The sequence below is a fragment of the Meles meles genome, chromosome X, assembly GCF_922984935.1.
Source record: "Meles meles chromosome X, mMelMel3.1 paternal haplotype, whole genome shotgun sequence".
Classification (NCBI taxonomy): Eukaryota; Metazoa; Chordata; class Mammalia; order Carnivora; family Mustelidae; genus Meles; species Meles meles.
In genome coordinates, this window is record NC_060087.1 from 104,751,350 (window position 1) to 104,774,619 (window position 23,270).

General features: G+C 45.1%; 1 protein-coding gene across 5 annotated transcripts in view; it reads left to right on the forward strand.

Moving 5' to 3' along the window:
• The first annotated feature begins 3,411 nt into the window (after nucleotides 1–3,411).
• GRIA3 (glutamate ionotropic receptor AMPA type subunit 3) overlaps nucleotides 3,412–23,270 on the forward strand; it is a 291,350-nt gene continuing 271,491 nt past the window's right edge. For 3 of the 5 annotated variants that reach the window (XM_045995278.1, XM_045995281.1, XM_045995277.1), the window contains exons 1-2: nucleotides 3,643–3,902; nucleotides 5,121–5,279. In XM_045995278.1, the coding sequence (XP_045851234.1) occupies nucleotides 3,794–3,902; nucleotides 5,121–5,279 (268 nt within the window). In that variant the 5' untranslated portion in view covers nucleotides 3,643–3,793. Of the gene's footprint in view, nucleotides 3,547–3,642; nucleotides 3,903–5,120; nucleotides 5,280–23,270 lie in introns of those variants that run through there. The other 2 variants (XM_045995279.1, XM_045995280.1) reach the window with 2 other exon arrangements.

Below are 23,270 nucleotides of genomic sequence, written 5' to 3' on the forward strand. Positions count from 1 at the left end.
TTGTATTGTAAATGTTAAAACTTTGTATTTTCCTTCTGGCTCAACATCCCCACAAACCAAACAGGCTGTGAGCACCCCACCCAGGTGACTGGGTGCCCCACTGTGATAAGGCTGGCCCCTGCCACAAGTTCCCCTTCTTGCCCTCCCCTGACTCTGACCTACTATCATTCAAATGCACCAATGAAATCATCTCATGCTTTTTGCTTGTGTGCTCCATTCTGATAAAACACTTGCCTATTGGTCAACCTCTCCTTCTCTCCCCATCTGCTTGGTTGAGTCCATCCTTTGGGGCTCCCCTGCCCTGTGTGGCCTTCCTTCAATGTATACGGTGACTGTTTCTCTAAAACTTGTGAGTATAATAAACTTTATTTCCTGGTGCCTCTCTTGTGTCCCCTCTTGTGGCTACACCTGACTAACCATTTCAAGAGAGAATACAAACAACTTCTCCATAAGAACTGCAATGAATTCTTTACTTGCCACTTAAACTGTCTCATAGAGCTCCTTCAGAAGTGCAGACAATGGGTCCTAAGACTCCCAGGTGATTCTAAACCCAGCAGAGATCCCTCCTAACCACAGAGAGAGAGCTGGATGTGGGGCTTTGTCTGTAACTTCTGGTGACTATGATGCTGCTAGTACGATCTCTGGCTCCTCACTGGAAAAACAAAGCTGAAGTTCAAAAAACATCTCACTGTTTTCTTGCGTGAGGGATTGAATGCAAAAGAATTTGCATGTATTATATAGACTTTTCAACCAACAGCTATATGCCTAGTTCACCACCGTGTCCCTACTGGTTCAGATGGGACTGATCCAATTCTGCCAACAGCTGACACTGACAGCTAAAAGTTTAAAAAGTGGCAGCCGATGAAAGAGAAAAGCAGATAGTGGGCAGGAGAGACTGACAATGGGAAGGATAGGTGCCATTTACAGTGATGAATCCAATGGAGGATTTTCAAGTCCGGAGGCACTGACACGCTTTTCTTCCACTCACCTTTTGTTACTGATCCACTCCGTAACTCTTCAAATGACGGTGAAGATGGCCATGAACTTCTTCACCCACCTCTTCTGATGGCTAGCCATACACGGATGGGGACCCAGATGCTTTCAGCAGTGAAGTGAGGTGTGCTGAAAGCCATCCCCCTCCAACCAAAATGCATTGTCTCTGCACCTGTAATCAAAACTGAAACTCCTCATTCAAGTCAGTCCTTTGGGTCAAGGCACTGAAGGCTCCTATTACAATGCAACTATATTATCTCAAAGAGGACCATATAGTGCCTGACACAGAGTAGAGGTTCTCTAAATGTCATTTTTCATATCAAATTGTCACTGCCTGCCATTAGAACCTTAGTAAAGATTCATCTACAAGATTCTCTCCTGTCTCCAAGGGCTGTTGAGGAACCCTGATGGGATGATTTTGATGGAGTACTGGCAAGGACTTGATAGCAGAGTCTGAGGTCTGGGGATGGTGTGGAAAGGGGAGGCTGAGAGCATGAGGCACTTTGGGGGAGAAAGGGCACTTTTTAAAGGTGAGAAAGAGGGAAGGGAGTTTGGAAATTAACAGATTCTTCTATGAGCCAGGCACTCAACTAGATGCTTTTGCACCCACTATTTTAATCCTTATTTAATCTGCAACCACTTTATAGGGAAAGAAATAGTAATATTCCCATTTTACAGATGGGAAAATTGGAGTTGAGACTAAGAAAGTTGTTCAAGGTCACACACTGCCTATATGTAATAGAATATAGACTTGAACCTCAACTTGTCATCTAAGCCTATATTCCTTAACCATGCCATGTCACTCTCCACACTTGTCAAGGGGCGGACAATCTGGTCTCTGTTACATCCTTTGCCCTAAAGCTCCAACCACTTGCAAATTCAGTCTCCTGTGACAGTCAGGTTTCTCCCTCATTCCTAGCCATGGACTATCCAAATGGAGATAAAAGATTTCCATGAGTGGTGGAATGAATAGAAAGAGATTTTGCATTATCAGAATGGTTATAAAGTTGGGGAGAGCCTGGAACCATTTTTTTTTTCGGTTGTCCAAGGGCTTGGATACTTTCTATTCCAGCCTCCAATCTATGTCACGCCAAATCCAAAGTTCTGGAGTAACTGGTGGACCAGTTGGGGCCCTGCCCAGTATCCCCTGCTCCACCCGCAGAAGTTTCCTGTGCATTGGCAGCAACATTCATTTTTCCAATAGACCAGGATGAGAGGATATGAAGAGAGTAGCTGGCACAGAGAGGAATAAAACTTGTCTCTCCCAGAGTAGCTGGAGTAGGAGTGATAGACTTGGGAGATAAGGAAGCTTCTTTCCTCCCACCACTGGAGAAAGGGGCTAGGGACAAGAGTCTATGGCCCAACATAAGATCTTGTGGAGGGATCATACCCCAACGGAGATCGAGGCTGCACTGCCTGACTCAGAAGGTTCATTCCTCTCCTTAAAACAGGAAATAAAAGAGAACTGGGGGATAACTGAGAGCCTCTGGGGTCATCAGTCAGGGAACCAGGCTGCTTTGTCCAGAGGCTATAGCAATGGAGCAAAGTATCTAGGGACAGTTTCCTCCAATCTTAACTTTCAATCCTGGCCCCTATCCCAGCACATTCCCATACCTCTCTCCTTCGTCGGTGGGACTGAGCGTCCCTTCCATTAACCTTTTGGTTACCACTTCCACGCACATACTTTTCTACGCCCTCCAAAACAGTCAACCCCAGACTGCGCATCACTGCCCTGTCCCCGCCGCTGCCGCAAGCCCGGCTCTGCACTTGGGTAAGGGGAGGTACTGGCCTCCCAGAGCCTTGGGGGAGTAGGGGGGCCGGTCGTTCACTCGCCCTCCGATCTCTGCTGTAAAAACTGAGCGGCAGGGATCAGGCATGCGCAGCATCTTCGGGCGCATTGTGATGGGAACTGCTTCGAGTCTCTACAAAGACTCCGGAGTAACTGCTAACCCCCCCCAAGACCCCCCTTCTTTAAGATAGACACACAAATGCAGAGGCAATGCAGCTTTTCTTTCTTTCTTTCTTTCTTTCTTTTTTAAAGGGCCAGATGTCCCTTGAAAGGCTAGCCAAGCGAAGGCTAGTGTATTTCTATCGATCCCATCTCCCGTGTTGACAAACGCCAGCACCGAAGCTTTGCAGTCCGGGGCTGCAGTTTGCAGTGGAGCTAAGCGGTGTGCGGCTTTAATTCCACGTCAGATCAACTTTGATCAATATCCCCCTACCGGCCCAATTGGAAGAGCCCAATTCACCGGCGCTGAGCCTTTTCGCTCTTTCCTTCTTTTTTCCCCTCTTTAGACCCACCATCTTCTGGGGGAAGAAAAGTCTAGGATTTTCTTTATAATTTCTTTCTGTCTCTCTCTTTTGTTTCTTTGGGGGTTTTGTTTGTTTTGTTTCTCAGTGTTTCATCTTTTTTGTTTTGTTCGGTGTTTCAGGTTTTTATTCTCTCTCTCTCTCATTCTCTCTCACGTAGTGATAGGGAGAGAGATCGCTTTGGCGAACGGAGCTTGCAGCCAATGAACCCGCCTTCCAGATTGGTGTGAAGACAGAAGTGAGGTGGGGGGCGGGGAGGGGGTGTGAGAGAGCCGGGAGAGGGAGCAAGGAAGGGAGAGAGAGATCGAGAGAGAGAGAGAGAGGAGGCGGTGGAGGAGGAGGACTAGTGTGGGGTGGAAAGGAAGAGTGAGCGAGAGCAAGTTGAGGGGAGGGGGTGTAAGAGCCGGCGAATTCTTTTTCTTTTTCTATTATTATTTTGACGACTCCTGAGTTGCGTCCATGCTCTTGTCAGCTTCGTTTTAGGCGTAGCATGGCCAGGCAGAAGAAAATGGGGCAAAACGTGCTCCGGGCAGTCTTCTTATTAGTCCTGGGGCTTTTGGGTCATTCTCACGGAGGATTCCCCAACACCATCAGCATAGGTAAGCGTGAGCAAGCAGCCAGTCGGGCCAGGCTCCCCTGAGCCCGAGACCACTGCCCCGGCGGGGCTAGTGCGGCCGCGGGTCCCCATCCTGCATGGCCTCGGGAGGGGACCGGGGATGGGGACCGGGGATGGGGACCGGGCAGGCGCCGCGGGGACCTGAGCCCCAGCGGGCCGGCTGGTCTGTGGAGTGGCGGAGACAGTAGAGGGGTCTCCTGAGGCTGGGGGTGGGAGCGGTGGGCTGCCGGGGTTTCCGATTAGAGCGGAGCAGGGGAGGCATGCGGGAGGCCGGGAGGCTGCAAAGGGGCGAAGAGTCGCGGGTTTTCGGCTCGCTGCTCTGGACTTTGCCATGGCGTGCGTGCGGCGGCTGGAAGTTGTCCCAGGGTGATGCCGCCTGTCTGGCCGCGCCAGGGCGCCCCGTCTCGCGCGTCCCTCTGCCGGAGACCGGCTAGAGCTGGGGGAGCTGGAAGCCCACCCCGGATCCCCCAGACCCGGGCGGCAGCCGGGGCTGGTGGCGGATGGGGTAGGAGGCGGGGGGTGAGGCAGGGAGCCATGCGAGCAAGCCGGCGGGCGGGCGACGAAGTCACGCAGACCATGAATTCATGAATTGCCGCTGTGTCTGTCTGGAGCCCGGCTCCCGGGCGCTGGGAGAGAGTTCTCTCAGCTTCTGTCTTGTATTTACAAGTCGAGAAGTTAGAATCGTTGCCGTTACCGAACCAAACCCCAGTAGTATCCGGGTTGGGGGGTGGATGGCTACCCGGAATAAGATGGGGCAGCAGGGGGAATGGAATTGTTTTTCTTCCCAACCCTTCCCTTTGCACCAAGAAAAGATGAACCAGCTTGTAGAGATGGGCGTCGGGGAGACGGGAATGGGAGGAGGAGTAGCGGGGAGAGAAGTGAAGAGGAAGCTACTGCCTGAGAAAGAACCAAGTCCCGCGCTTGGTTCCATCGTCCTACCCCAAAGCAACCGCCTCTTCCCCCTCTCGCCTTTCCCCCTTGTCTCTGGCCTCTTCTCTTCCTCTTCAGTGAAGAGGAAAACCAGGTTTCTCTTGGCCAAAATTTGAGTTCGCAAGAGTCTAGAAAGACACACAGGTTGAAAATCAATAATCACCGCACACCGCGGTGCCATTGAAATATGTCCCCTATCTGTAATGCTCCCCAATTACTAGCCGGTCTTGGGGGAGAACACGAACCAAATGTCGGTTCCTTTTGCTTATAGGTGGACTTTTCATGAGAAACACGGTGCAGGAGCACAGCGCTTTCCGCTTTGCCGTGCAGTTATACAACACCAACCAGAACACCACAGAGAAGCCCTTCCATTTGAATTACCACGTAGATCACTTGGATTCTTCCAATAGTTTTTCTGTGACTAATGCTTGTAAGTAGATCCGCTTTTCCTCCCTTCGGGACTTTCGGGACCTCACCTGAATTTTGCTTGTGGGACTTGGGGTCTGCGTGTGTGCTGGAGAGGGGATGTGATTGCCTCAGTAGACATTTCAGGGGCTCTCATCAATCCCGGTTTCATGCGACATTAATCAACTCTGTAGGTTCCGCTGAGGGACTTAAGGCAGTGCACAAAACTCTATTGTGAATAATGTTAGATGCAAAAGTTTTATTTCCTTCCTTGCTAAACTGGCGTTCCCTCCCCCACACCCCCTCTTTGGGCTGGGGAAAAAAAAGAAAGAAAAAACAGCACGGTTGTTCAGGAAAATTTTTTCAGATGGGATAAAAAAAAAAAAACCTCTTGATTGAGTCAATTCAGGATGTACATTACTTGACTGTTAAAGCTCATGCCTGGCTGTAGGAATGAGCTGAATTTGACAATCACCAAATATTTAGGAGCCAAATATGAGAAATTCTGCAAACAAGTGACCTTGAGGCACAGATCAGGCTGGGTTTCTTGGCCTCTTTCTGTCCTATAATATCACCTTTCTTACTGAGAGAACTCTGATGGGAACTGATAAGACTACAAACTCATTACAAGTGATGAATGCCTGGCAAACGAAGAGAAGGGAGAAGACGGTGCTTGAGGTACTATTAGGGGAGCTATTTCTGCTATCCCTAGTATTGTTCCTCACCCCCCTTCTTAAGGACCACACAGTTCTTAGAGCAAAAGGTGGAGGGGGATGAGGAGACTTGCAGCAGAAAACCTAAATATCAAAAAGGATGAATTTCATCATCCCCAAAGCCATTTCTGAAATACCTATTTGTGTTCTGTGATTGTTCCTCCGGAAAGGGGACGTTTTGAGAAGCAAAACCATGGGAACCCAAATGACCAATAGTCTGTTGGACACAGGTTTTTCTTGAATGGAATGTTTTATGAGAAAGACTGGTAATTCTTCATCTAAGCTGATTTTACTAAAAGTTCTCACAACAGTGAGGCTGATGATGGCATAAATATGTTTTGATTTTACGGCTGGTGTAGTTTGGCATTTGGGTTTTTAAATTTTATTTCAAGGGAGAAATGATATTTACGTTTCTTTGGGGTAAACTTTGTATATAACTTTCTTCAATGCTTCTGCTTCAAAGGATATGTGACTTCCAAAAATTCTTGAAAGGGTCACCAAGGTCACAGTTTCCTTGGATTTGAAGGCTTAGGTCAAGGGGATGGGGGTGAAGTACTTTGCAAGAAATGTGACACTTTAGCAGGTTTAAGAAAATTTTAGCTGAAGGTACAGATCCTTATATGAACATGTTCTGAGATACTCTGTATTTGACATTCATTGGCTTTCCGACATTGACAAAAATAGGAACTTATTAATTCCAGCTAAGTGTGAAAGTTACAAAATGTCTGTCTATACTTTGCATCTTATTTCAGTAATCCCAGCCTGTCGCTACAGCACTTACAACACACATCTGACTCTTAATCCTGCAGCACTGTGATCTTGTCAAGAAGCTGAATCTCAAATGCAGCTTCCTAAGTATCAATTAGAACAGATTTAAAACCAAATACATAAAACTAGCAGGATTTATTAATAATAATGAATAATATTTATTTCAACTCACTTTAGTATCTTTCCACTGATGAGAACTGGGATAAGAATGCCAATGAACTTCTTAGGAATGACTGATTTCCAAGGTCTTTGGTCCTGTTTTTCTGTGGTCAAATTGGATTGACGCCCACCTGCTGAGGGCCATCGGAACCCTACCAAGTAGTAAGAAGTAAATGGTCCTTGCCTTGTGAAAAGCTCAGCCTTGAGAACAATTGAGGCAATAAGTCATTCATATTGGTGTTGCGTTGCCTTAATGTCTTAACCTCGCAGGGCAATAAAGGAACAAGCATGGGAAAGGAAAAGAAATTGATCAGTTCCTATCCCCTCAATCCACAGCACTTGTGTTTAAAAACTTACAAGGCTAGGTTATGGCTGAGGGCTTGAAAATGTAGGATAATGGGTGTGGCTCACTGGGCAACAAGAAAGACAAAACAAAAAAATGACCTTGCTTTTAATTATACCAAATACACATGTATGCACACAAAGACACACACAGGAGAAATATCCAGAAACCAGTGATGTGTACCCAGCTGCCTGTTGCACTCTCAGACTGAACAGCTCAGGAGACAGAGGAAGAAAGCTACCATCTTCTCTGGTCCCTGAAACAGTTCCTCTCTGAATGTCACAATCATTGAATGGGGGCCAGATACCAAAGCTGTCTCCGGGCAGCTGCTGCTTAGAAGCTTAGCATGAGAAAGATGACTAGTCCAACCACAGTCTGATAGTCTCTGAATGCAGAAAACAAGCATTTCTAGGGTCCATGGGAGCCCTGGAGGTGTAGCTTATCCTACCCGCACTCCCCCATCCCCCGCCTTGTTCTTTTTCCCAGAGAAATAGAGGTCATATATCTCAGATGCTGGCATAGCAATACTAGTTCAGAACTGAAGCCTGGCGGGTGATCCCAGGTTCTATTCTTCCAAGTGATTGCACTATTGTGCACAGAAGAAACCCCTGGATCCTCTCTCCTGCCCCTTCCTGGAGACCTGGGGAGAACCAGAGAAAACCCCTTATGAGTACAAATCTGGTCACCCACCTCTCCTCTCTGGTTCAGTATGGAATAGAAAGGCAAAAATTAAAAAAACTTTTCCCTGTTTCCATTCAGAATTCCTAGTTTCAGCCTATCCTAGCCCTAGAATTGATTTCTTCCGGTGATATTCCCTGCATCCCCATTCCTTGGGCCGGCTCACACTTTCCAGGGCTTAGGTATGCAGGTAAATAAACTCCTAAAGAATAAACAAGGGTAATGCTTTCTGTGTGTGTCCTTGCTCCACACCCCCTCCCCCAGTGTATTCAGAAGGTTATTTAAAGACTTTTCTTCACCAGCAACCATTTTTTTTTCTGCACAACCCCCAAGAGGTTTACTTAAGACAGACTCCAACTTCGTTCTGTGTCTTAAGAGGCCAATAAAAAGTCTCTTTGGCTTTGAAACGTGGATCATTTAGGATCTCAGATCAGAGGTGAATTGAAGTGTATCGAAGATACTCAACAGATTTGGAGCACAGGTTCCCATTTCATAGGAATTAATTGAGCTTGCTGTCTGACTTCAGTTTAGCTAGACGACCCCAGAAAGGAGGATGATATGAATGTTATAGTTTCAGGATGCATGCGTTCACACACACACAACTAGTGTGTATAAGAAGAGATGTACACACAGGTTTTTAAGTTCCATGTCTGTTCTTGAAAAAAACCCATCTGATCATCCTTGGGCTTTGGGGGTTGTGGAAACAAGAGGGAGGGCTGGGTCTCATTTACGTGGCTTTGCTGCTCTGGTTCCTCCGGAGCCGCCTCGGATTCCCTTGAAGTCCCCTCCCGTGTCTTGCTGCTGTGCACTTGTAGTGCACTCCACACTACATCGCCCCAGCCTCTGCAGTGTCAGCTCATTAGCACACAGATCTCATATTCCCTCTCCGCACTGTCATTGCAAAAATTGCTGTTGTACACCTTTACAGCCAACAAATGTGCTCGTGGATTACGCACTGTTTGCAAGAAGCAAGGAAAAGGCAAATGTAACCTTAAAGGTTATTCACCATGGAATTGTGCTCTAAACGCGTTGGCTTAAATAAAAATCTGTTGATGGAGGCGCAGTAGTGATGGTGGGACTTAGGAGCACGGTCTCTAATGTAGCCCCCGGCAAAATCCCTTTGGCTGCCTAAATCTAACTCATCAGCTGCACATTTTTATTCCATTAATTTTTTTTTCGAGCCCCGTGAAGTATACCTGCCGAGAGCACGCTCCTTTTATAACTGAGCGCATTTCACTACCAAGTGTACTGAGCTGAGACAGGTTTCCGTCTCTTTGCCCACAGAGTCACAATCTAATTATCTAATTATTCTAATTGCCAGGATCCATTTACCAGTTGAGGTCCATTTGAGAAGGAACCATCTCCCCTGCTCGGCTTCTCTGTTCTTTGGTGGGTTTGGTTTGGTTTTCGTGTTGGTCTTTTTCACGTAGTCTTTGGACCAGGATGAGGACCTGCAGTGTCACTGCTCCTGCCCTCAAACGGATCTTCGGGTCTGCGTCTTGCTAACCAATCTCCACTGCTCCAGCTCCACCTCCCACCCCCAGCTCCCCATATTTGTGCCTCTGTTGCTGGCCCTCTCCTCTGTCTGCTGGCCAGTCTTCAATAAGCTCCCTGGCTTAGCTCACTTCTTGGACCCTCTGGCCAGCTGGCTTAGCCCACTGAAGTACGCAGAGGTCGCCTCCGTGGTGTCAGTCAAAGACTTAAGTCACCTTCTCACAAGGTTTATTATGGGTTTTTTTTTTTAATCTATTTTTTATGTGGAGAGGAGGGAGGAAGGTGATGCTGTTCATTTGGGCCATAAAAATAGATGGCAATCAGCAGGCTGGAAAGGTGAGCTTCCAGCAAAGTGTACTGCCTCCCCTAGAAGGCTGCTTCCTGTTGATCTACTAAGTAGGGACAGGGAGGGAAGGGTTTGAGGGGAAGGAACAAAGAAAACTATTGTTCTCTCTCTAAGCTTAGAGCCAAATTAGCCACAGTTTTTCTTCCTCTTGGCAATTTTAACTTTTTCCCCCTAAAATGAGACTAGTTTTCCACATCCCCCCACTTCGACCTCTATCCGAGGTTTCTGTAATTCTGCCTTTTCCTCCCTACTCCCTAAGATGGAATGAGAATAGTGGGGACTGGTTGCGATTTTTGTGCTCTTGTTTGGGCTTCTGGTGGATTTATTTGGAAATGTCATTATGAGGGCTAGTCAGAGATGATTGGCTGATTTGATTTGAAGAGACTGGAAAATAAATAAGGCTCCGGAGACTTTGTTGTTAGTCTTCCTTTGTAAATAAGAGATTTGTCATTTTTATACAGTGGGTTAAAGGATTAATAACATGGATTTTCAGAGAGGGCCAGAATTTGAGAAGAGAGAATTCGTAACTTGGGGGGAGTAAACATGCTTATTAGGATGATTTGCTTTGAACTCCTCAGATTGAGACGGCAGATTTGAAGGACCTTTCACAAAACGTTCTACCTTCTGGGCAGGTCAGGAATATTTTCTGCGTTCTACCTTCTCGGCAGGTCAGGAATATTATCTGCATATGTTACCTGGTCTGTTAAAAGAAATCACATTTTGGCTTTGTTCCTTTGGCTTTGATACTTTGGGTCTAAGTAGATAAAATGTCCACAGGAGGGTGCAATTAAAACCCTAGGTGGGGGCGATGGGTGTTCTTCAGCAGGAGTGTGGGAGTTGTGCAGACGCAAAAGGAACTCCCTCCCTGCTTGGGAAATGTCTGGGCTCCAGACGTAGAGCTACAAATAGCCTCAGCCTGTGTGTGGGATGAGCCTTGAGCTAGGGCAGCAGCCCCCCAAAAAGGGTCAGTACTTGGCCAAAGGTGAACACAAGCGGAATGTGTCCTCTTTCACACTTCTACTTCTTCTCTTGCCATAATTTCCTCCTCTGGCTCTGCCTGACCAGCCCACGGCCTTCTCCTTGTCTCTGAGTGGCCCCTTCTCCGGTATTCTATCCACAATAAACTTACCTAGGTACTGTTCTCTGCTCTGGACTTTTCTGCTTCTTCTCTGTCAGAATATCCCTGTTCTTGATCTATCCTCTTGAGGGCCTGCACTCTACTTTAGGGGTGACAGCATTTTATCTAATACAGGAATCTAGCCAAAAGTGGCTGTTAAGGGGTTGGTATACCCATTAGGTATACCAACCCCGAGACTGTGGGAATCATAATGCCTCAGTTTCAAGGAAGGAAAGATACATAAGCGGGTGTGTTTCTGGACGTGATGCACAGAGTGGCTGTTCACTCTACCCAAAGCAAAGACCAGCTGGCCTGGTCAGCAAAGATCAGCAGGCCAAAGTAAAAAGTTACCTGTGCATGGGAGGTTCAGTGTAAGTACATCAAAGGCACAGGGCAAGTGCAACTCAAAGTTTGTGGTAATTTGGGGAGTAGCCACAGTTCCTAGGGATTCATTTTATTCAGGAGGCAAATATTCGTGACTTTTTTTAATATGTCAACCATACTTCAATTAAATGGTCTAAACAAGTATAAACGTTTCATATGTACTACCAAAAGGAAAAAACAGAGGCTGTTGTAGAATTGGAAGGTGCCTCCATGGGCATCGGCTGGAGATACACCAGCAGGGGACAGAGGTCATAGGAGGGGAGTAAGGTGGTGAGGAAGCTGAAAAGTCTCGTACAAAAGTGTCCTTTCCCTGGGCTGGCATGTAGAATGCAAGGATTGCAAGGCAGCATTCCCCCTTCACAGACACTAAATGGTAGCTCTGGAGGGCTACGGAGAGGAAACAGAGCTGGCAAGGACCCCTTCACCCTATGGCACACAGTCGAGTCTAGAACAGCACATTTCAACATTTTATGGGTACACCAATCACCCAGGAATCTTGTGAAAATGAAGTTCCCGATTCAGTAGGCCTGCAGTAGTGTCCAAGAATTTGCATCTCTAGCAAACTCCAAGGTGATGCCGATGCTGCTGGTACTCAAACCACTTTGAGTGAAATGAGTCCAGAGCAGAGAGACCATGATTACCGAAGAAAAAGAATCTCCCAAACAAGTTCATAGCCCATCTGTACCTCTTTGCCTTCCAAAGAAGGTTCTGTAAGAGACACATTTGGCTCATTCTCATTCAAGGGTGTCCCTATCACATTCCCCGCAACCCTGTGCCGGTTCAGCCATGTCTGTAGGTGGCATGATTAGATGTCTGATGAGAGCTTCTATTTGCTTTCTGTAGGGATTTGGAAGAGACTGGAAGGCAGGCTGAGAGAGGAGGTAGCTCATAAGCCCAAATGACAGAGTCTTGGCTTCTTGCCATATCCCGAAGTGTCCCTTTTAGAAACAACCTGCCTGAGAGAGTTAAGGTTGGCATGCAGTAGCAACTGCCTTTCCACTTTGCTTCTCTGGGTCAATGCATGCCAGAAGGAGGCATGTAGCATCTGCTCCTCAGATTTCTGACCTCCCTTAAGCAGGGTGAGAATCAAGAAGTACAGCACGACTCAAACTCTGTCTGTTTCCCTAACAACCTGAAAAATCCACTCCATTTTCAAGGCTGGTGCCAAGAACACGTTGTGAGGTGGTAGAGGTGAGAAAAGAGAAGTAATGTCACTCTCGAACATATCTGAGCTGAGGTCTGCTCCAGAGAAGTCATTAGAAGTTTACCCAGTGTCATTTGAGGACTGCCAATGGCACCCTACTGCCCTAAATATTGCCCCCTTACAGTGGTCTGCCATTAGTCTGAAATTCCGCAAATGTATTTATTTGTGTTATGGTACTTCAAGGCCTGTGCTGAAAAGCAAGGATACCATCTGAAAGTGATTGAGTTATATTCCTATCAGCCATTAAGATTTCAGGGGCACCTGGGTGGCTCAGTGGGTTAAGCCTCTGCCTTCGACTCGGGTCATGATCTCAGGGTCCTGGGATCGAGTCCTGCATTGGGCTCTCTGCTCAGCAGGGAGCCTGCTTCCTCCTCTCTCTCTGCCTGCCTCTCTGCCTACTTGTGATCTCTGTCTGTCAAATAAATAAATAAAAATCTAAAGAAAAATTTTAAAGATTTCAACCAGAATTCTTTGACCAGGTTACCCCCTATTACCTTGCAGAATCCTTAGAAGAGTTTTCCAAGACAGGTAAGTGCCCCCAAATAAGGCACCTTCCTAAGAAAGTAGGGACACTGAATGGATGGTGGGCAGTCAGTGGGGACTGGGTGACTCTTGAGGATGAGGAAGAGTCCCTCAAATACACTTCAGCTATTTGGCAAAATTTGACTTTCTCCGTGGATAAATTCTGGGAGTTTCTTCACTAAGATTTTAGTTGCCTTTAACCCTTCAAGTCACACCATATTGGTAGTAAGTCGTGAGTGTATCCTCTCTGCCATGCATGGTTGTTTGCTGCAACAGATGATCTCAGCCTCTAGATTCCCCACAATTCCTGTGGGATATTTTCAGAAGTAAAACCAGTTTGTGATGAGGGATGGTGAGGATTTTTTAAAACTTTTTAAAAATATTGCAATCAAAACCAGTTCCCTTTCAATTATCCATGATTGGCTCATGTACCTTGCCAATTACTTATTGCAGCAGGGGCCTCATTCTTGCAGCTGCCTAGAAAGGGATCAGGCTGCCAGCAACGATTGAGACAGGAAGGGACAGGACCCAGCATGCACAGGAGTAATTGTACGGATGTGGTTGTGGGTCTCTGTGTGGGTGAACACCTTTACACATTTAAAGTAGAAAGGCTGCCAACATCTACAGTCAGCCAGACTGTTACAGGGTCACAAATATTCTTATATTACATTGTTATCTCCAAAGCTATTTATTGGTTAGTTTAAAACGTATTTCTTGAATTGGACCACTTCAATCAAAATCACTAGAGATGTTTGTTAAACATATGATTCCTAGGTCACACTCCAGATGTCTTAAGTCAGAAAATATAAGGGTATGTCTTTTTTTTTAAACAAGCTCTATGGGAGATTCTAATGCACACTCACTTTGGGAATCACTAGTTTAATTAGCCCTCGTACTGCAAACAGAGATCTATGCATTCAGCTTGAACATTTGTTGAGCACCCACTAAGCTCCAGGCAGTGTATGAGGCACTTTCACATATGTGATTTCTGTAAGCAAGTGAGGTGTTTGGGCCCATGCCAGCATTAGTGAATGGCTCTCAGGTTGGAAATCCAAGGCTTGAGAGAACAAAGACTAGCCTCAAGTCACAGTCTCTGAGGTAAACAATGCAAAACTCCTCTTTGCAATGGTAAATAGAGACAAGGCAATGATTTTACTTTTGAATTCTCTTCTTTGCTTATTAGATAATGATAGGTCCTTAGCCATGCTCTAAACTAGATGATATGGCAAATGCCAACCCATTTGTTAAAAAACAGATGCACTGCCGTTACTTTATATGGTGCCATCCTTGCTATCAACAAAGGCTGAAATAATATTGACCATCATTCATTGAACCCATACTGTGAGGAAGACATGACTCTAAGCATTCTAAATGCCTTATCTCATGGAATCAGCCCAACATTGCTAGAAAGGAGATACTCTCATCTTCATTTTCTAAAGGAGGGATCAGAGGTGGCTCAAAACATACATAAGCAACTACCTCCAAGTCACGCAGCTGGCTAATTAGCAAGGCCAGGATTCTAGCTGAGATATTCCTGCCTCTAGAGCCTGGACTCAATTTCAAGTGGGGTTGAAATCTCCAATATGTCAGTTGGGCCAGGTGTGGAGTGGTGGGGCCTGAGGTCATCTGGAGAATCCAAGCCCTCACCTGAAGACACCTCAAATCCATTATTTAAAAAACCACTGTGGGATGATCAAAACATCTGCAACAGGCCTTGAGGAAGGTGTGGTCTCTGCCCTCTGCAGTGCACTATCCCTCTTCCTCTAGCAGCTAAGTTACTAGTTGAGGGAAGTTCTATTAACTCGTGTTAAAAGTACTGAGATTAGAAAATTTCTTCTGCACCAAAGAACTATTTGACCTTCCTCTTCGCGTGCCATCAAGGGTCCTCAGTATGCCAGAACTTTCTCCCCGTGGTGCACACACTTACGGTCCTGTGTGCATACACTGTATAGCCACTGGACTTTCATGGTTGACTAACCATGACTAACCTTCCTCCCGGCGATGCCGAGGCATGAGGCATGCTGCAAGAGCAGAACACTGGCACAGGGTCATTAACAAGTGCTCAGCAGGTCAGAAGAGGTACTACCAGGGATTGCTGTAGGGGAAACTGCTTAGATTCTGGTAAAAGCAAATCTCAGGTCCACAAATGGGAGGCCACTGGGTCAAGTACGGCTCTGCCAATATTCGCCCAGGGTGGGAGCTTCCCGTACACCCCAAGATAGAGGCTTACTAACTTTAGACCTGGGCCCAAAATAGAGACGTATAGTTAGTTTTGTGGAGCTGTGTAAACTAACCTAAGCCAATTTGATCATTCAAATGATTGGGTATGTTTTGTTGGATATTAGTAGCTTGCCACTGTTAAAGTGAGGACTATAGCTCCCCATAACCTCACCATCAGATTGAAAAGTAAGCCTCAGACAAAATACTGTTTCTCATTAAAATAATAGCAAGCAAGCATAAAAATAATTGGACAACCTGTTCTGTAGGCTCAGTCAAGTCCAGCAGCCTTTCCTTTTAGGTGCTCCAACAGCAGCTTGCATGAAGGTTCACTTGGGGCAGACAATATTCTAGTGGCAGGTAACCAAGAATCCTCATTAGTGTCTGCCCACAGGACTATTTACAAATTAAGCCTAGGGTACCGGTTCTAAGGGATAACACTATAGAGCTTATTAGATCCTTATATCTTCTTTCTGTTAGCTTGGGAACTCCTCTACCATATTTCTAACCAATCAACATATATTGAACACTACTGAGGTCACCAGTGAGACATTTAATGTTCATTTTAAAAGCCTCTTGTGTTCATTAGAGATAAAGATACCTGAAATGCTTGTAGAACAACTTCTTGGTCAAAATTTTTAAATGCTAATCACTCTTGCTCTGTATATTTCCCAGTAAGGAAGCTGGACCCGCCCCCACCCCCCACCAGGGTGTAGATACAAACTAAATAACCCACATCTATACCACACAATTTATGTTGAAGATCTATAAAGTAAATTACAGAAAATATAACATTTGAAATACCATGTTTCTTATGGCCTTGGAAAGCAATATAAACTGTAGGGGGACTAGGGTTGTGGTGAAGTGAACATGGAGCCTGATGAGGAGCTCTACCTGAATGACCTCGGCAAGTCATTCTGTTCTCCGGGTTGAAGTTTTTATCTTTGTTAAAATGGGAAAGTTCTTCTGGATGATCTCTAAGGAGGCTTTCATTTTTGACATCTACAATTCCCTCTTGTCTAAGCCCTACCACCTCCTCTTCTAGTAACAGTCTCACATCATTTCTTACTGAAGAAAGATCATCCAAAATGAAGCCCCTCAAATTCTTTGTCTACATCAAGAAATTTCTCTTTATATCGATGTATTCATTGGCTCTACAAGACCATGAGCAATTAAATCCTTGAAACCAATGGACAGGGCTTCTAGCCAGTTGTGGTTTATCCTGGCTTGCATCTCACCTCTTCTACTTATGAGCTGTGAGAGCTTGAGACAAGTTTACTTAACTTCATTGTGCCTCAGATTTCCCAATTATAAAGTGGGGATAATAATAGTCTTCACCTCATAGAGTTGTGGAGAATTTCAAAATGAGACAATTTGCAGATCCACACAAAGCACTGAGAATAGTGCCTGGCACATATTGGATATTATTATTATCAACATAATCATTAGTTTAAAATCCTCTGAGCTTTTTGTCCTAAAAACAGAAACCTCATTTCATTTGAAAAGTAAAATCTCTTGTCACTTTAGGGACCAGATTTCCTTCCTGAACAGCTGCCCTCTGAGACTTTCTGTAGTTCTCATCTCTTCCCTGAACCCGAGATTATTTTTTCCTGCCAAGAAAACCATCACAGCACCCTTTCAGATCACTAGCGCATCACCATGACCTTCTATATCCCTCAGCCATGCATCCAAATTCACCCATCCAGTTTGTCTCTTGGGAACGTCAACTACTCAGATACACTATGTTGTCAAAGAACTCAGAGATGCAATTTTCTGTATCATCTAAGGACTATGGGTTCAAGGGAAGACCTCCAGTCTTCTCTCCCAAATAAATGGTCTTCTTAATCCCTAAGTCCAACTACTTCCAATCACAAAGATGAATCATCCTTTCTGTTCTTTTGTGACAAGCCATTATGCAAACAGTACACAAGCAGTCCCCCTGACTTCCCAAAGGCCCAGGAGGCATCCCCGTGTCTCTCTAACCGTTGATTCAGAAGAAAACAGTTGGACCAAGCTCCCAGGAGATTGGCTCTTCAGCCAGGCCCTGGAGCTTCTCTTAGATATGGGACTGCTTGCTGAGGGACGCAAGGAAAAGCAACAAGGAAATGCTCCGGAGCTTCCAGGAGGAAGCCCCTTCATTTCCTTGGACACCGTTGGCCCATTAATCTCCCTCCAGGAGGGAGATTTCTCCATAGGTCCCAGAGACAAGAGCCCAGGGAACTGAGAAGACAGGCACTCCATGCAGCCCTTTCTTTTCTAAAGCAGGCAGTACCCTGGCACACACACATTGCATTCATTTCCCTAGTCCTTCCCACTGCCTGGTGACACTGAGCATTTGCTAATCCTTTTAGTCTAATCCTTTTAGGCTCTTGCCATCCAGATGATGAGGGCTCAATAGAGACCCACTTCTGGCACATTTCTGAATCCAGTCAACCCATTGAGTAAATATCACAGTCTCTTCCAAGAGCTCAGTCTTCTTTGTGCAAGGGTTCCTAACAGTGTCCTTTGACCTCCTGGTTTCTGTCAGTCCCAGCTCTTCCTGTCACCCATTTTTCCCTCTGCTGCCTGTAGATCTGGAGACTGTTAGGATTGAAAGACAATGAGGAAAGTTGAGCTTGTCCTTGGGCAGAGACCCAGAGCTGCCAAGCTCTGTGCACACTCACAGCTGGTTCTTGGGTCCCACACCTAACTCTCTGGAGACACGAGCTGCTGTTTCTCCTACTTAGTTTGGGAGCAGCTGGAGGACAAAGGATGACTCCAAATTAGACTGCCTGCATTTGAATCTTGGCTCTTTCACTAGTCATGTGACCTGGGGCAAATGATCTAGCCTCTCTGAGCCCGGATTTCTCATCTGAAGAATGAGGATGAATATAATAGTAACTGACTTGTAAAGTGGCTGTGAAGATTGACTCAGATCATTCATTTGAAATATGTGACGTCACTCCTGGCATATAGCAAGTGTTCACTAAATGGTAACTGTCATTAACATGGAGTGCTGGGGCAGTTGGTAAGTGGAGGAGAGGAATAGAATTAGTCAAAACCAAACTGGAAGAGATTCTTTCCATCTCTGGCCATCCCTCAAGCCCTCCAAACCAGTGTGTACCCTCTGTGAGTCTGTAGCTGAAACCAAGTCAGATGGGGTCACTTGAGTACTCACAATGCTGCCTCAAGCATACGGGATTTGCTTTAGGGCATAGCAAAGGAGAAAGAATTGACTTGATGACCCCAAAAGCCAACACATACACACCACTAGATTCAATCATGCCACCGTTCCGTGGAATTGTCTAAAAGGACATGCTCCCTTCTGATTTTTTTTAATCTGAACTAGATACGCTTGGGGAAAGGTAGCGTGGATAGTAATATGATAACCTTGGTACTTGCTCACTTGAAGGAAAGAACAACTTTCCGTCAAATGTAAAGTCTATTTTGATGTGTGGAGAGCAGGAGAGTGGAAAAGTAGATTCTGGAATTTCCACTTAGCCAAGGAAAAAGGTGGTGCCAGTTGAGCTCTCCTAGCTATGATTTTTCTGAGTTCTTTTAATTAAGGGTGATATGTGGATGGAAGTTGAGAGTATATCAGTTTGAGTAGATGGATTTTCTTCTTTTGATGTTGCTTGCCTAAGTCAGACCAAAAATAGCAAAAGAAGGAGATATGGAAAAGGTTAAAAGAGAAATTTTGCTAATGTGATTTTCCAGCATTTCAGCCTCCTTCTTTCCCCAGAGCAAAGGTTAACTAGCTAATTCCACAAGCACAGACTCACTAGGAAGGATCCTGCTGAGGACCACAGGGCCATGCAATCGTTTTCCTACCTTCTCTTCCTTTGTATTCTGGAGCTGATCTGCCATCATGGTGTCTTCAGCAGGCCCAAACCTGGGTGATGACTAAAAGCAGGTTTTTTTCCTTCCTACCCCAGGGTGCCCTTGCTCTGCCTATATCCCTCTTCTTCTCATTTCCTATCCAACCCAACTGCTATGTGGCCTCAAGGGATCACTGATCTATTTTCCCTCTCAGATGAGGAAACTGAGGAACAGAGAGGCTAAGTCATTTTCTCAGAGTCACACAGCCAGTGGATGGCTAAATCAAGATTATAGTGCGGGTCTTCTTCTTGGCACTTCTCTATGTTGTCTTCCCAACATAATCTCTTTTATTTCAACTTTCACTGTGACATCATGATGTCATGTATGAAAATAATGACAGCCTTGTCTTTTATAAGTGACAGAGAGGAAGAATAAATCCACAGCTAGTGAATTAGAAATGAAGGAAAGCATGAGTTTTGTGGGCCACACGTAATGGTGTCTTCTATGTAGTGCCTCCGATGTTAACCTGTCATCTTACCATCCTCTGATTTATAGTCATGAATGAGACAAACAAAGTTTTGAAGGCCAGTTAGAGATAGAGCAAGTAGGTCTACTCTAGCTACCTCTTTTGTTGATAACAATAGTGAGGCCAGGGAAGGGGCAGAGGTTTGCCAGAGTTGATACATGACAGCTCCCTAGCGGCAGAAGCAAGCTGAGGGTCTAGACGGCCGGATTCCCAGAGTGGGGTCTTTCTTATCATGGTGTGCAATCTTACCTGCAGAATGATGTACTAAAGCAACACCACAAGTTTTATTATGTTCCCATTTGCTGGTATCTTTCTTTTTTTCTCTTAATTGTTTTGCGTATATGTCATAATACCCCAACTAGATTTTTAAAACATAGGTTATTTTGTTATGATTATAGAAGTCATAATGGTAAATTAATGCATGCTCATTGTAAAAAAATACACACACACTTCAAAAATATAGCTAAGAAAAACCATCCACGTAAAGTTAAAAATCACCCCAAATTTTGGGGTTTTATCATATGCAAAGATGTGCATCCTGCCTTTTTACTTTACATTATATAGGGAACATTTTTCCAGAGTCCTTAAATGTTGTCTAAAAATTTTGGTTTTTTAATATCTATAAATTACTCTGTCCTATAGTGTCACTTTATGGCATATATATGCCATGATTTTATATAACCATTACCCAATTTTATGCATTTAGCCAGATTCTCAGTTCACTGAGGTTTATAATTATGCCTTTGCCTCCTGTAATATCTCCATCCTAGCACAGGTATGAATGCACAGCAAATACTTAATAAATACTTGCTGACTGATGAGTTGCCTTGGCCTTTCTGGGGTGATCATTATTCCTCCCCCAGAAAGGGCAGCCAAAGCCAGAGCTTGACCTTCCATCCTATCTTAAGGTACATGTTAAATAGCTCAAGACAGACTACATAGCAATGGTAACTATGATCTGAAGTCAGACTGTCTGGGCTCAAATCATGGACCCATCACTTTCTGGTAGTACAGCCACAGATGAGGCACTTAATCCCTCCAAGCCTCAGTTTTTCTGTCTGACAAATGGGGAAAATAGTAGCCACCTTCTAAGGTGGAGGTAAAATTTAAACAAGAAAATATGAAGAAAGTACCTGGTATATAGTAAGCAATCAAAAAATGTTAGTCACAATTATGAATATTATATCTGTCAAAGGAATAAAGCACCAGACTCAGAGTCAGAATGCCCTGGTTCTTTGTTCCATCTCTGCTCTTATGTAGCCCAGTGGCCTTGAGAAAGTCAATTTACTTATCTAGGTCATAGTTTCTTCATCTACAAAATGGGAATATTAATTACTGAGCTGGGTACCTTACAGGGAGCTTATGAAGATCAAATGATAGAATGAATGTGAAAGTGTTTTGAAAACCATGAAGTAAAGTATGATTGCAAAGTATGTAAGTCAGACATCACATTGGATTGTTGTCAGGCCTAGAGATGCAGAAGGTGCAGTAGACTAGGAGGAATATATTGAGCCTAGAGAGAGGTTTCCACAACTAAACCCCCACAATTGGAAATATAGACTATTACAGACAGATAGGACTTTATAGATCACCTAGCCTGACATTTGAATGTTATGCAGAAGAGAAATGTTGCAGAGAAGAGAGAGCTTGAGATCACAGAGCCAGTCACAGAACTGACACTAGAACTCAGGTCTCCAGATTTCCTAAGCAGAGTCCTAAAGAGATCACTGCAGCTCTTTATTTATTGGCCTTTCTCTCAAAGGGGATGAGGAAAAGATGTAGTTATTTGTGGAATCCATGTAGGTAGGAGCTGATTAATTGGAGTTCTGTTGCAAGGGCAAGCCATACCTAGCAGAGCTCTGCTATATTTTTAAAATGCCAACCTCATTCCAGGGAAGGGAGAGTAAAGGGGCAGGAAGATGATGGGGGGGGGTCTCAGTCAGGTGGGGTGAGTGTGCCCTCAGACTTGGCCAGATTCCCAGGGGACTTCCGTTGTTCCCAGAAATGACCGCTGCAGCAGATGGCCTTTCTTTGATTGTTAATATTTATCTTTGCAGTCAGTTGTGTGTTTTTGGAGAACTTGGTAAAGCAGATGAAATTGCCAGTTGCTTGAAAATACAATTGCCAATTGTCAGAATGAAGTAAATTGATTATGGCCAGAGGTCCATTCATTTTGCCTTGGCATGCATATGGCCGATGTCAAGCAAGAGCTGCATCACTGATGGCAGCTCAGATATCACTGCAGCCCCTGAATTATATCCCTCCAGGTACTCAGTAAATATATGTGTTGGATACTTTCATCTTTACACTATTTTAGCTGAGATGAGAGCACATAAACTCTTCCATCTGACAACCTTTTCAAGTTCAACACCAACAGAAGGCTATTTTAAAAAGAAACAAGAAAGGGGTTTTTCAATAGAAAACTCCAAAGGTGACTAAAAACGCTATCCAACAAGGCAGCCCGTTAAGAAATGTTGTGTGAAATGTGTCAATATGATGAACCTGAAAGAGGTCTCACTATTCTTAGCTCCAGACTTGTGGCTGCCTTACCCAGCTGTCCCTGTGGCCTGGACAGAGTCCCTCAAGGTTCACCCTCTGCCCCTAATTCTGAAGTGCCCCCCCTTCCTCCTTCAGCTGAAAGAGACACTGCTACTAGAGGCGACTTGCTGTCACCTTGTCCTCTGCACAGCCCCTGCAGAGAGGGACTCCCTGCCTTAGCGGGAGGAGAGGAAAAACCCGTTAGAATGCTCTCTATCATGCTACAGAGATCACTGGTTGCTGTGCCTCAAATGAGGCAGTGAGGGCAAGCCAAAATCAACCCTCTTGCATCTGCAGTAAGTGGCCATCATCTGAAATCAACAAGATGGATAGAAAGGTTAAAGGACCTTGTTCACCAAGCCCTGCCCTATAGAACGAAAGAGGGTCTCCCCCTGGAAGCTGGAAAGGAGCCAATTTTGGGCAAGTCAAAGGCTAGCCTCCTTTTCCAAGTGGGAAGTAAACATACTGAACCCTTTGCCTAGAGCTGATGCTGGCTAAGAAGCCTCTGATGCAGTCAGAGAAGTTTCAATCCATTCATGCTGGGGACATCTTTACTCTCTGAGCTCAGAATTGGTGAGGACAACTGGGTCCTCTGACAGCCTCACTGAATAAGTCCTGAAGACATGGTCTTAGGACTGTGATCATGTGTTCCACTTTAGCTAGCCAAAAAAAAAAAAAAAGAGGGTCTATTTAGAGGTGGTTGGCTCAAACTGAGTTGCTGAAGTCTCTGGTTTGTTCGGAGTTCTGTTCTTACACATTTATAAGGGAGGTGATACGTTATGGAAGATACAACCTTGCCCTTGCCCTGCCACTGTAAACTAGTCATATGACTGTCCCTCTCCAGGCCTCCCCTCTTCCCATTTGTAAAATAGACCAAGTGACCCCAAAGGTCCTTACTAGCTTCAAATCTGTTCGAATAATATCAGAAAGTTCCCTTGGAGAGTTTGGGGATTCTTTGTACCTTTCTTTGCCTTCCCTTGCTCAGGAGTTCAGGCCCTTCATTATGCTCAGAGGATGTCCCAGACTCCACCAAGACGTCCCACTCAAGATCCGCTTCCACAGCAGAATTTATATTTCATGGCCCGTTCCTCTACTCCCCCAAATCCCTTGCTGTCTTATATGGAGATAGAACTTGTTCTCTATGGGAGGTTGGCTTTGTTTAGTGCAGTAGGCAAGTTTGGACTCCAAATATTAGAGGCAGCATTGTGT